Here is a 12,458-nt window from a genome sequence, read left to right on the forward strand (position 1 = left end):
CTTTCAGGGTTAGGAGAGAGAGTCAGCACCTTCAGGGGAGGGGAGAGTGTCAGCACCTTCAGGGGAGCGAGAGAGAGACAGCACCTTCAGGAGAGGGGAGAGAGAATCAGCATCTTCAGGAGAGGGAGAGTGAGTCAGCACATTCAGGGGAGGGAGAGAGAGTCAGCACCTTCAGTGGAGGGAAAGAGAGTCAGCACGTTCAGGGGAGGGGAGATTGTCAGCACCTTCAGGGGAGCGAGAGAGTCAGCACCTTCAGGAGAGGGGATAGAGTCAGCACCTTCAGGGGAGGGGATAGAGTCAGCACCTTCAGGAGAGGGGGGAGAGAGTCAGCACCTTCAGGGGAGGGAGAGAGAGTCAGCACCTTCATGAGAGGGAGGTTGAGTCAGCACCTTCAGGGGAGGGAGAGAGAGTCAGCACCTTTAGGGGAGGGGAAGAGAGTCAGCACCTTCAGGAGAGGGAGAAGAGAGTCAGCACCTTCAGGGGAGGGGGAGTCAATCAGCACCTTCAGGGGAGGGAGAGAGAGTCAGCACCTTCAGGGGAGGGGGAGAGAGTCAGCACCTTCAGGGAATAGAGGAGAGAGTCAGCACCTTCAGGGGAGGGAGAGAGATTCAGCACCTTCAGGAGAGGGAGAGAGAGTCAGCGCCTTCAGGAGAGGGAGGGTGAGTCAGCTCCTTCAGGGGAGGGAGAGAGATTCAGCACCTTCAGGAGAGGGAGAGAGAGTCAGCGCCTTCAGGAGAGGGAGGGTGAGTCAGCTCCTTCAGGGGAGGGAGAGAGCTTCAGCACCTTCAGGGGAGGGGGAGAGAGTCAGCTCCTTCAGGGGAGGGGGAGAGATTCAGCACCTTCAGGGAGTAGAGGAGAGAGTCAGCACCTTCAGGAGAGGGGGAGAGTGTCAGCATGTTGAGGGGAGGGGGAGAGAGAATCAGCACCTTCAGGGGAAGGGGAGAGAGAGTCAGCACCTTCAGGGGAAGGGGAGAGAGAGTCAGCACCTTCATGAGAGGGGGAGAGAGTCAGCACCTTCAGGGGAGGGGGAGTCAATCAGCACCTTCAGGAGAGGGAGAGAGTCAGCACCTTCAGGTGAGGGGGAGAGAGTCAGCATGTTCCGGGGAGGGGGAGAGAGAATCAGCACCTTCAGGGAGGGGGAGAGAGTCAGCATGTTCAGGGGAGGGGGAGAGAGAATCAGCACCTTCAGGAGAGGGAGAGAGAGTCAACACCTTCAGGGGAGGGAGAGAGAGTCAGCACCTTCCGGAGAGGGAGAGGGAGTCAACACCTTCAGGGGAGGGAGAGAGAGTCAGCTCCTTCAGTGGAAGGAGAGAGTGTCAGCACCTTCAGGGAATAGAGGAGAGAGTCAGCACCTTCAGGGGAGGGGGAGAGAGTCAGCACCTTCAGGGAATAGAGGAGAGAGTCAGCACCTTCAGGGGAGGGGGAGAGAGTCAGCACCTTCAGGGGAGGAGGAGAGAGAGTCAGCACCTTCAGGGGAGGGGGAGAGAGTCAGCACCTTCAGGAGAGAGGGAGAGATAGTCAGCACCTTTAGGGGAGGGGGAGAGAGTCAGCACCTTCAGGAGAGAGGGAGAGATAGTCAGCACCTTCAGGGGAGGGGGAGAGAGTCAGCACCTTCAGGAGAGGGGGAGAGAGAGTCAGCACCTTCAGGGGAGGGGGAGAGAGTCAGCACCTTCAGGAGAGGGGGAGAGAGTCAGCACCTTCAGGAGAGGGGGAGAGAGAGTCAGCACCTTCAGGGGAGGGGGAGAGAGTCAGCACCTTCAGGAGAGGGGGAGAGAGACTCTGCACCTTCAGGAGAGGGGGAGAGAGAGTCAGCACGTTCAGGGGAGGGGGAGAGAGAGTCAGCACGTTCAGGGGAGGGAGGAGGGCAATACATCATGTTTTTAATACTTTATTGTTCAATCTGTTTTCTTCCAGAGACGAGGGGGCAGAAAAGGCTCAATTGAGGTGGAAAAAATCAAGTGTGTGGAAACAGTGACTGCGGAGGATAACTGTCCCCTTGATAGGAAGTACCCATTCCAGGTTAGTGAATAAATGTTAGCATTCTGAAGGGATTCACTTGTTGGCAAATGGAGCATAGGAACCCTGCAACATGAGCAGGCCATTCAGCCCCTCAAACTGGTTATGCCATTAAATTAAATCAGGGCTGTTGTGCACATCAACTCCATTTCCTCCCACTTTGCTCCATATCGCTTGACACGCTTACCCAACAAAAACCTATCAATGTCAGTCTTGCAAACACCAATTGTCTCCTGGCTTTCTGGGGAGAGAGTTCCAGATTTCCACTATGCTTTGTATGAAGGAGCACTTCCTGACATCAATCCTGAATGGCCTTGCTCTATATTTAAAATTATGTTCCCTGGTTCATGATTATCCCACCAGAGAAAATAGTTTTTCTCTATTTACGTTAGCAAATACCTTTAACATTTTAAACACTGTCAGATCATGACACAATCTCCTACACACAAGGAAATATAAACCAGGTTTACCCAATCGATCCTCATAATTTAAACCTCTAAGTTCCAATATCATTCCTTCGGCACAGCATGTGTGAACTCAAAAGTTATTTTCATGAGAGCCTTCAGTCAAGTGAATGTGAATCGGGAATACCAAGTGGTTTGGACTTTGAAAATTAAAAGAGAAAATACTGGAAATACTTAGCAGCTTTGGCAGCGCCTATGGAGAGAGAAGCAGAATTAATGTTTCAGATTGATGTCATTTTGTTTGCTTCTCTCTCCACAGATGCTGCCAGAGCTGCTGAGTATTTGCAGCATTTTCTGCTTTCAGATTTTCAGCATCAGTGGTATTATGCCTTTGGTTTAGAGTTCTACACTGACACTTCAGTGGTGGTCAAGTGGAACACATTTAAAGGTATAAGGCTAAGCATGCAGGATAGATACATACCACACACACCCTGTCTGATCAGTGCAGTGCACCCTCAGTACTGCACTGGAGTGTCAGTATGGATTATGGGCTCAAATCTTTGGGGCAGCATTTGAACCCACAGGCTTCCGTCTCAGGGTTGAGAGTAGAAACATAGAAAATAGGAGCAGGAATAGGCCATTCGGCCCTTCGAGCCTACTCCGCCATTCATTATGATCATGGCTGATCATCCAGTGGCGCAGTGGTTCGCACCGCAGCCTCACAGCTCCAGCGACCTGGGTTCAATTCTGGGTCCTGCCTGTGTGGAGTTTGCAAGTTCTCCCTGTGTCTGCGTGGGTTTCCTCCGGGTGCTCCGGTTTCCTCCCACATGCCAAAAAGTTGCAGGTTGATAGGTAAATTGGCCATTATAAATTGCCCCTTGTATAGGTAGGTGGTAGGGAAATATAGGGACAGGTGGGGATGTGGTAGGAATATGGAATTAGTGTAGGATTAGTATAAATGGGTGGTTGATGGTCGGCATAGACTTGGTGGGCCGAAGGGCCTGTTTCAGTGCTGTATCTCTAAATAAAAAAAAAAAACCTGTTCCCGCTTTCGCCCCATATTCTTTGATCCCTTTAGACCCAAGAGCTACATCTAACTCCTTTTTGAAAACATACAATGTTTTGGCCTCAACTGCTTTCTGTGGTAGCAAATTCCACAGGCTCATCACTCTTTGGGTGAAGAAATTTCTCCTCATCTCAGTCCTGAAAGGTTTACCCCGTATCCTTAGACTATGACCCCTGGTTCTGGACTCCCCCACCATTGGGAACATCCTGCCTGCATCCACCCTGTCAAGTCCTGTTAGAATTTTATAGGTTTCTATGAGATCCCCCCTCACTCTTCTGAACTCCAGCGAATATAATCCTAACTGACTCAATCTCTCCTCATATGTCAGTCCTGCCATCCCAGGAATCAGTCTGGTAAACCTTTGCTGCACTCGCTCGAGAGCAAAAACATCCTTCCTGAGATAAGGAGACCAAAACTGCACACAATATTCCCGGTGTGGCCTCACCAAGGCCCTATATAATTGCAGCAAGTCCTACCTGCTCCTGTACTTGAATCCTCTCGCCATGAAGGCCAACATACCATTTGCCTTTTTTACCGCCTGTTGCACCTGCATGCTTACCTTCAGCGACTGGTGTACGAGAACACCCAGGTCTCGTTGCATATTCCCCTCTCTCAGTTTATAGCCGTTCAGATAATAATCTGCCTTCCTGTTTTTGCTACTGAAGTGGATAACCTCACATTTATCCACATTATACTGCATCTGCTATGCATTTGCCCACTCACTCAACTTGTCCAAATCACCCTGAAGCCTCTCTGCATCCTCCTCACAACTCACCCTCCCACCCAGTTTTGTGTCATCTCCAAATTTGGAGATATTACATTTAGTTCCCTCATCTAAATCATTAACGTATATTGTGAATAGCTGGGGTCCTAGCACTGATCCCTTCGGTGCCCCACTAGTCACTGCCTGCCATTTGGAAAAAGACCCATTTATCCCTACTCTTTGTTTCCTGTCTGTCAACCAATTTTCTATCCATCGCAATACACTACCCCAATCCCATGCTCTTTAATTTTACATGCTAATCTCTTATGTGGGACTTTGTTGAAAGCCTTCTGAAAGTCCAGATAAACCACATCCACTGGCTCCCCCTCATCAACTCTACTAGTTACATCCTCGAAGAGTGGCTACAAATGATCTACAGCTAACACCTATTAGGTGAGGCTGCCTGGGTTTTTGCAGAAAAAATGAATGGAAAGGTGACAGCTCATAGCAAAGGATGCCAGAGGTGAATATATGTATGAGAAGATGAGATGATTCAGAAAATAGGGCCTGGGTGACACCAAGCTTGAGTTCTAGGTATACGTCAAATGGTAAATGCTTGACCAGTACAGCTCATATGCAGGAGGAAAGGAAGACAGAGAGGTGAGGAGCTCCACAATGTACACATTCTGGAGCAGAATGAGTTATGGAGTAGGAATGCTGCGATGATTCAGAATTTCAACACAGTGAAGAGGCAAGGAGCAGGAAGAGTGTGTAGGTTGGGGAAATGGAGCTGAGGAAGAACGGGAGAGGAAGGTTGAGGGGAGCAAAGAGTAGCAGTATTGATAAAACAGAGAGATGGAGGTGGGGGCTGGAGGCGAAAGGTGAGAGAGGGATTGCCAGTACTGTGAATAAAATCAGACATATTGACCAAACATTTACAAGTGCCTATCTGCAGTCAAGCTAGAGGCTGCTCTCTGTATGGGGTGGGGCTTTGGTGACAGTAGGTTTACATGATATCTAATACCCTGAATTCTAAGTGAAAGAGGAAATGAAAGCCTCTGTTGTTATTTTGACTATCTCCGATCTCAAAACAGTCATTGAATTATAGAAGAGAGACTCATTAGCGCAGCGAATCAACATCTTGACTGTGACTGTGAAATGAGCCTTCTCAATTTAAAAGCACAGCACCTTTTAATCGTCACCTGTGTCCAATTCAGCCCAAGGCAGAATCCTGCCAGGAGGTGAGACACCCCCTGAGTCTCTGATTGTGGTGAAATCATTAGTTCGTCTGCCATTTCCCTTCACCAACTACTGCCTGACTGAAAGAGAGCCCATCATTGGCTCATAGGAGTGAGGCAGCCTCTTTAAACATTGAACCAGTGGAAAGGGGACCTGTGGCAATCTAACTCCAAGAGCTGAAGCTATTCAGAATAACCCAATTTCAAGTTAATTCATTAAAACTGAACTGATGACTATGTAACAGCTTCATCTAGAGGGAACAGTATCAAGGTTCACATGTCTGAGAAGATTGGCTCTGTTGGTTGCCCAGACTGAAGAGGCAAGGCAAAATCTTCTCATGTCTGAAGTTCAACATTTCAAAGTTTTACGCCTCTTAATACCAAAGTGAATAATCTTACACTTCCCCGCTTTATACACCATCTGCCATCTTGTTGCCCACTCATTTAACCTGTCCATATCTCTTTGCAGCCTCTTTGTATCCTTCTCACAACTTACAATCACACCTCATTTTGTATTGTCAGCAAACTTGGATACATTACTCTCAGTCTCTTTGCCTAAGTAATAAATATAGAGTGTAAATAACTGAGACCCCAGTACTGATCTTTGCAGCACTCCACTAGTTACTGCCTGCCACCTTGAAAATGCATCGTTTATCCATACTCTGTGCTTCCTGTTTATTAACTGATCCTCCAACCTCGGAAATATAATACCCCAAATCGCCATAAGTCCTAAACTTGCGTGCAAACCATTTGGGGGACACCTAATCGAATCAAAGTATACTACATCTACTGGCTCCCCTTTATCTACCCTACTAGTTACATCCTCAAAAAACTGTAATAAATTTATCAAATGTGCTTTCACTTTCATAAAACCATATTGAATCTGTCTGATCATATTATGATTTTCCAAGTAAATTGCTAAGACTTCCTTAATAATAGATTCCAGCATTTCGAAGCAGTCCATGCCCGCATGTAGCAAGACCTGGATGGGGTGAACTCTGCGGTCTGATGGCTTTTGGGGGATGGGGTGAACTCTGCAGTCTGATGGCTTTTGGGGGATGGGGTGAACTCTACACTCTGATGGGTGGGGGGGGGGAAGGGATGAACTCTGCACTCTGATGAGTTTGGGGGAAGGGGTGAACTCTACACTCTGATGGGTGGGGGGGAAGGGATGAACTCTGCACGCTGATGGGTTTGGGGGAAGGGGTGAACTCTGCACTCTGATGGTGATGGGGGAAGGGGTGAACTCTGCAGTCTGATGGGTGGGTGGGGGGATGGGGTAAACTCTGCACTCTGTTGGGTGGGTGGGGGGATGGGGTGAACTCTGCAGTCTGATGGCTTTTGGGGGAAGGGGTGAACTCTACACACTGATGGGTGGGGGGGGGGAATGGGATAAACTCTGCACTCTGATGAATTTGGGGGAAGGGGTGAATTCTACACTCTGATGGGTGGGGGGGGAAGGGATGAACTCTGCACTCTGATGAGTTTGGGGGAAGGGGTGAACTCTACACTCTGATGGGCGGGGGGGGGAAGGGATGAACTCTGCACTCTGATAGGTTTGGGGGAAGGGGTGAACTCTGCACGCTGATGGTTATGGGGGAAGGGGTGAACTCTGCAGTCTGATGGGTGGGTGGGGGAATGGGGTAAACTCTGCACTCTGATGGGTGGGTGGGGGGATGGGGTGAACTCTGTACTCTGATGGGTTTTGGGGGATGGGGTGAACTCTGCACTCTGATGGGTTTTGGGGGATGGGGTGAACTCTGCACTCTGATGGGTGGGTGGGGGGGATGGGGTAAACTCTGCACTCTGATGGGTGGGCGGGGGAAGGGATGAACTCTGCACTCTGATGAGTTTGGGGGAAGGGGTGAACTCTACACTCTGATGGGTGGGGGGGGGGAAGGGATGTACTCTGCACTCTGACGGGTTTGGGGGAAGGGGTGAACTCTGCACTTTGATGGTTATGGGGGAAGGGGTGAACTCTGCAGTCTGATGGGTGGCTGGGGGGATGGGGTAAACTCTGCACTCTGATGGGTGGGTGGGGGGATGGGGTGAACTCCGCACTCTGATGGGTTTTGGGGGATGGGGTGAACTCTGCACTCTGATGGGTTTTGGGGGATGGGGTGAACTCTGCACTCATGGGTATGGGGGGGGAAGGGGTGAACTCTGCACTCTGATGGGTATGGGGGGCGGGGAAGGGGTGAACTCTGCACTCTGATGGGTATGGGGGGCGGGGAAGGGGTGAACTCTGCACTCTGATGGGGATGAGGGGAAGGGGTCAACTCTGCACTCTGATGGGGATGGGGGCGAAGGGGTGAACTCTGCACTCTGACGGTTATGGGGGAATGGGTGAACTCTGCACTCTGATGGGTATGGGGGGAAGGGGTCAACTCTGCACTCTGATGGGGATGGGGGGGAAGGGGTGAACTCTGCACTCTGATGGGTATGGGGGGGAAGGGTGAACTCTGCACTCTGATGGGTATGGGGGGGGATGGGGGGGGGAAGGGCAGAACGCTGCACTCTGATGGGTATGGGGGAAGGGGTGAACTCTGCACTCTGATGGGTATGGGGGAAGGGGTGAACTCTGCACTCTGATGGGGATGGGGGAAGTGGTGAACTCTGCACTCTGATGGGGATGGGGGTTGGGTGAAGGGCAGAACGCTGCACTCTGATGGTATTGGGGGAAGGGGTGAACTCTGCACTCTGATGGTTATGGGGGGAAGGGGGAACTCTGCACTCTGATGGGTATTGGGGAGGAAGGGGTGAACTCTGCACTCTGATGGGGATGGGGGGGAAGGGGTGAACTCTGCACTCTGATGGTTATGGGGGAAGGGGTGAACTCTGCACTATGATGGGTATGGGGGAAGGGGTGAACTCTGCACTCTGATGGTTATGGGGGAAGGGGTGAACTCTGCACTCTGATGGGTATGGGGGGAAGGGGTGAACTCTGCACTCTGATGGGTATGGGGTAAGGGGTGAACTCTGCACTCTGATGGTTATGGGGGAAGGGGTGAACTCTGCACTCTGATGGGTATGGGGGGAAGGGGTGAACTCTGCACTCTGATGGGTATGGGGGAAGGGGTGAACTCTGCACTCTGATGGGTATGGGGGGAAGGGGTGAACTCTGCACTCTGATGGGTATGGGGTAAGGGGTGAACTCTGCACTCTGATGGGTATGGGGGGAAGGGGTGAACTCTGCACTCTGATGGGTATGGGGGAAGGGGTGAACTCTGCACTCTGATGGTTATGGGGGAAGGGGTGAACTCTGCACTCTGATGGTTATGGGGGAAGGGGTGAACTCTGCACTCTGATGGGTATGGGGGAAGGGGTGAACTCTGCACTCTGATTGTTATGGGAGAAGCGGTGAACTCTGCACTCTGATGGTTATGGGGGAAGGGGTGAACTCTGCACTCTGATGGTTATGGGGGAAGGGGTGAACTCTGCACTCTGGTGGGTATGGGGGGTGGTGTGGTAGGGGTGAACTCGGTGTTATGGAGAACTGTTGGTGGGTTGACAGCCTCCTGAAAATGGTGTCAGCACCTGCTCCTTCAACAAGTGAGGCTCTGTATGGCATCGTTGAGGCCGCCCCGTCCCGTGATTGTGGGGACGGCTACTGTCAATTATGTAAAGTGGCTGCCCGCTGCTTCATCGCGGCGGCACAGGTCCCATGGGGGCCTGTTACCATGATCCCCGCCTGCCGCCGGTCTAAGCAGCGGGACTGCAATCTCCAGCCCAGTATCTCTGCAGCTACCTCTATTAGAACACTAAGATGTAGGCCATCAGGTCCCGGGGATTTGTTGGCTTTCAGTTGTAGAGTCATAATTATACAATCATAGAATCATAGAATGGTTACAGCAATTTGGCCTTTCGTGTCTGTCACAGCCCTCCGCAAGAGTAATTCATCTCGTCCCACTCCCCCGTCTTTTCCCCAAACTGCACATTTTTTACTCTTCAGATAATTATAGAAACATAGAAAATAGGAGCAGGAGTAGGCCATTCGGCCCTTCGAGCCTGCTCTGCCATTCATTATGATCATGACTGATCATCCAACTCAGTAGCCTGTTCCCACTTTTGCCCCATACCCTTTGATCCCTTTAGACCCAAGAGCTATTTCTAACTCCTTTTTGAAAACATACAATATTTTGGCCTCAACTGCTTTCTGTGGTAGTGAATTCCACAGGCTCACCACTCTCTGGGTGAAGAAATTTCTCCTCATCTCAGTCCTGAAAGGTTTACCCGTACCCTTAGATTCTGATCCCTGGTTCTGGACTCCCCCACCATCGGGAACATCCTTCCTGCAACTATCCTGTCAAGTCCTGTTAGAATTTTATAGGTTTCTATGAGATCCCCCCTTCAATCTTCTGAACTCCAGCGAATATAATCCTAACCGACTCAATTTCTCCTCATATGTTAGTCCCGCCATCCCAGGAATCAGTCTGGTAAAACTTCGCTGCACTCCCTCTATAGCAAGAACATCCTTCCTCAGATAAGGAGACCAAAACTGCACACAATATTCCAGGTGTGGCCTCACCAAGGCCCTGTATAATTGCAGCAGGACATCCCTGCTCCTGTACTCGAATCCTCTCACTATGAAGGCCACCATACCATTTGCCTTTTTTACCGCCTGTTGCACTTTCAGTGACTGGTGTACGAGAACACCCAGGTCTCGCTGCATATTCCCCTCTCTCAGTTTATAGCCATTCAGATAATAATCTGCCTTCCTGATTATCCAGTTCTCTTTTGAAAGCCTCAATTTGATCAGTCATGAATGGTGGAGCAGGCTCGATGGGCTGAATGGCCTACTCCTGCTCCTCTGTTCCTCTGCTTCTCTGATTGAATCTGCTTCCACCACACTCTTAGGCAGTGCATTCCAGATCCTAACCACTCGCTGTGTGCAAGCTTTTCCTGATGTCACCACTGCTTCTTTTGCCAATCACCTTAAATCAGTGTCCTCTGCTTCTGGATCCTTCTGCCAATGGAAACAGTTTCTCCCTATCTACTCTCTCCAGACCCTTCATTATTTTGAACACCTCTATCAAATCTCCTCTTAATTTTCTCTTCCCCAAGGACCCAGCTTTTCCAATCTATCCACATAACTGAAGTTCCTCATCCCTGGAACCATAGTCCTGAATCTTTTCTGCATCCTGTCTAATGCCTTAAGATCGTTCTTACAATATAGTGCCCAGAACTGGACACAATACTCCAGTTGAGGCTGAACCAGTGTTTTCTACAGGTTTATTATATCTTCCTTGTTCTTGTACTCTATGGCCCTATTTATAAAGCCCAGGATACTATATGCTTTATTATCTGCTTTCCCAACACACCCTACAACCCTCAATGATTTGTGCACATGGACCTCTCGGTCCCTCTGCTCCTGCACCCCTTTAGAATTGTACCCTTTAATTTATACTGCCTCTCCTTATTCTTCCTACCGAAATGAATCACTTCATACTTCTCTGCATTAAATTTCATCTGTTACTTGTCCGCCCATTCCACAAGCCTGTCTATGTCCTCTTGAATGATGGCACAGAGGGAGGCAATTCGAGCCATCCATGTCCATGCCTGCTCTCTGTAGAGCAATCAAGTCAGTTCCATTCCTGTGCTCTATCCCTGTAGCCTTGCAAGCTTATTTCTCTCAAGTTCCCATCCAATTTCCTTTTCAATTCATTGATTGCCTCCTATTTCACCGCCCTGGTAGGTAGATAGTCCCAGGTCATTACCACTCGCTGCATAAAAAAAGTTTTTCCTCACATCCCCCCTGCATCTCTTGCCCAAAACCTTCAATTTGTATCCACTAGTCCTTGTGCCATCAGCTCATGGGAACATCTTTTCTTTGATTAAAATAAAAGCAAAATACTGCGGATGCTGGAAATGTAAGATAAAGACAGATGGCAGAATGATGAATAATAATGAAGGCTGTAGAGCGCATAATTGGAAGATGAGGTGCTGTTCCCCGAGCTTGCGCTGAGCTGAGCTTCACTGGAACACTGCAGCAGACCAAGAACAGAAATGTGGGCATGAGAGCAGGGTGGTGAATTGAAATGGTAGGCAACCGGAAGCTTGGGGTTATGCTTGGGGACTGAATGAAGCTCGACAACTTTCTGCACTCAACGCTGAGTTCAAAAATTTCAGAGCATGACTGTCATTTTAAAAAAATATATATTTTTCTTTCTTTTTAATGTTTTATTTTTTTTAAAGGTATTTTTTTTAAATCATCTGCCTGTCTTAAACTTGGTTTTGCATGTTTTTGCTTTTGGACAGTGTTGTTCATTAATCTGCCATTAACACATTCTCTGGACTAATGCTTTGTCTTGCACTGCAGCTATTAGCACTCCCTTTACCTTTTATTCCGTGACAGCTCTGTCATTTAATCTCTCTTGTCCTCCCTGTTATCACACACTTTCCCCTTTGTTCTTCTTCCCCCCCTCCCCCACTTTTACTTGCGCAAAGCCCATTATATTTCTAACCTTTGGCAGTTCTGTTGAAAGGTCACAGACCTGAAACGTTAACTCTGTTTCTCACTCCCCAGATGCTGCCAGATCTGCTGAGTATTTCCAGCACTTTCAGTCTTTATTTTCTTTTGTTTACCTTATCTAAAGCTGTGATATTCTTGTACACCTTCATCAAATCTTCCCTCAATCTCTTTTTCTCCAAGGAGAACAACCCCAGCTTCTCCAACCTAACCTTGTAGCTAAAATTTCTCATCCCAGAAACCATTCTGGTAAATCTCTTCTGCACCCTCACAAGGACCCTCAACAAGGACCAGAACTGGATGCAATCCTGTGGCCTAATCAGAGCTTTGTAAAGGTTCAGCATAACTTCCCAGATTTTGTACTCAATCCCTCTATTTATGAAGCCCAAGATGCCATATGCTTTGCTGACCACTCTCTCAATATGTCCTGCCACCTTCAAAGATCTATGAACATTAACCCCAGGCCCCTCTGTTCCTACACACTCTTTAGAACAGTGCCATTAAGTCTATATTGCCTCAATCTATCCCTTCTGCCAAAATGCATCACCTCACACTTCTCTAT

The 12,458-nt window shown here is 49.0% G+C and overlaps 1 protein-coding gene across 3 annotated transcripts in view; it reads left to right on the top strand.

Annotated features, from left to right (window-relative positions):
• The window catches only part of btk (Bruton agammaglobulinemia tyrosine kinase), a 738,635-nt gene that overhangs the window by 301,816 nt on the left and 424,361 nt on the right, over positions 1–12,458 (top strand). For all 3 annotated transcript variants that reach the window (XM_068047893.1, XM_068047894.1, XM_068047895.1), the window contains exon 3: positions 1,915–2,019. In XM_068047893.1, coding sequence (XP_067903994.1) covers positions 1,915–2,019 — 105 coding nt within the window. The remainder of the gene's footprint in view (positions 1–1,914; positions 2,020–12,458) is intronic.

The sequence above is a fragment of the Heterodontus francisci genome, chromosome 15 (genome assembly GCF_036365525.1).
Source record: "Heterodontus francisci isolate sHetFra1 chromosome 15, sHetFra1.hap1, whole genome shotgun sequence".
Taxonomy (NCBI): domain Eukaryota; kingdom Metazoa; phylum Chordata; class Chondrichthyes; order Heterodontiformes; family Heterodontidae; genus Heterodontus; species Heterodontus francisci.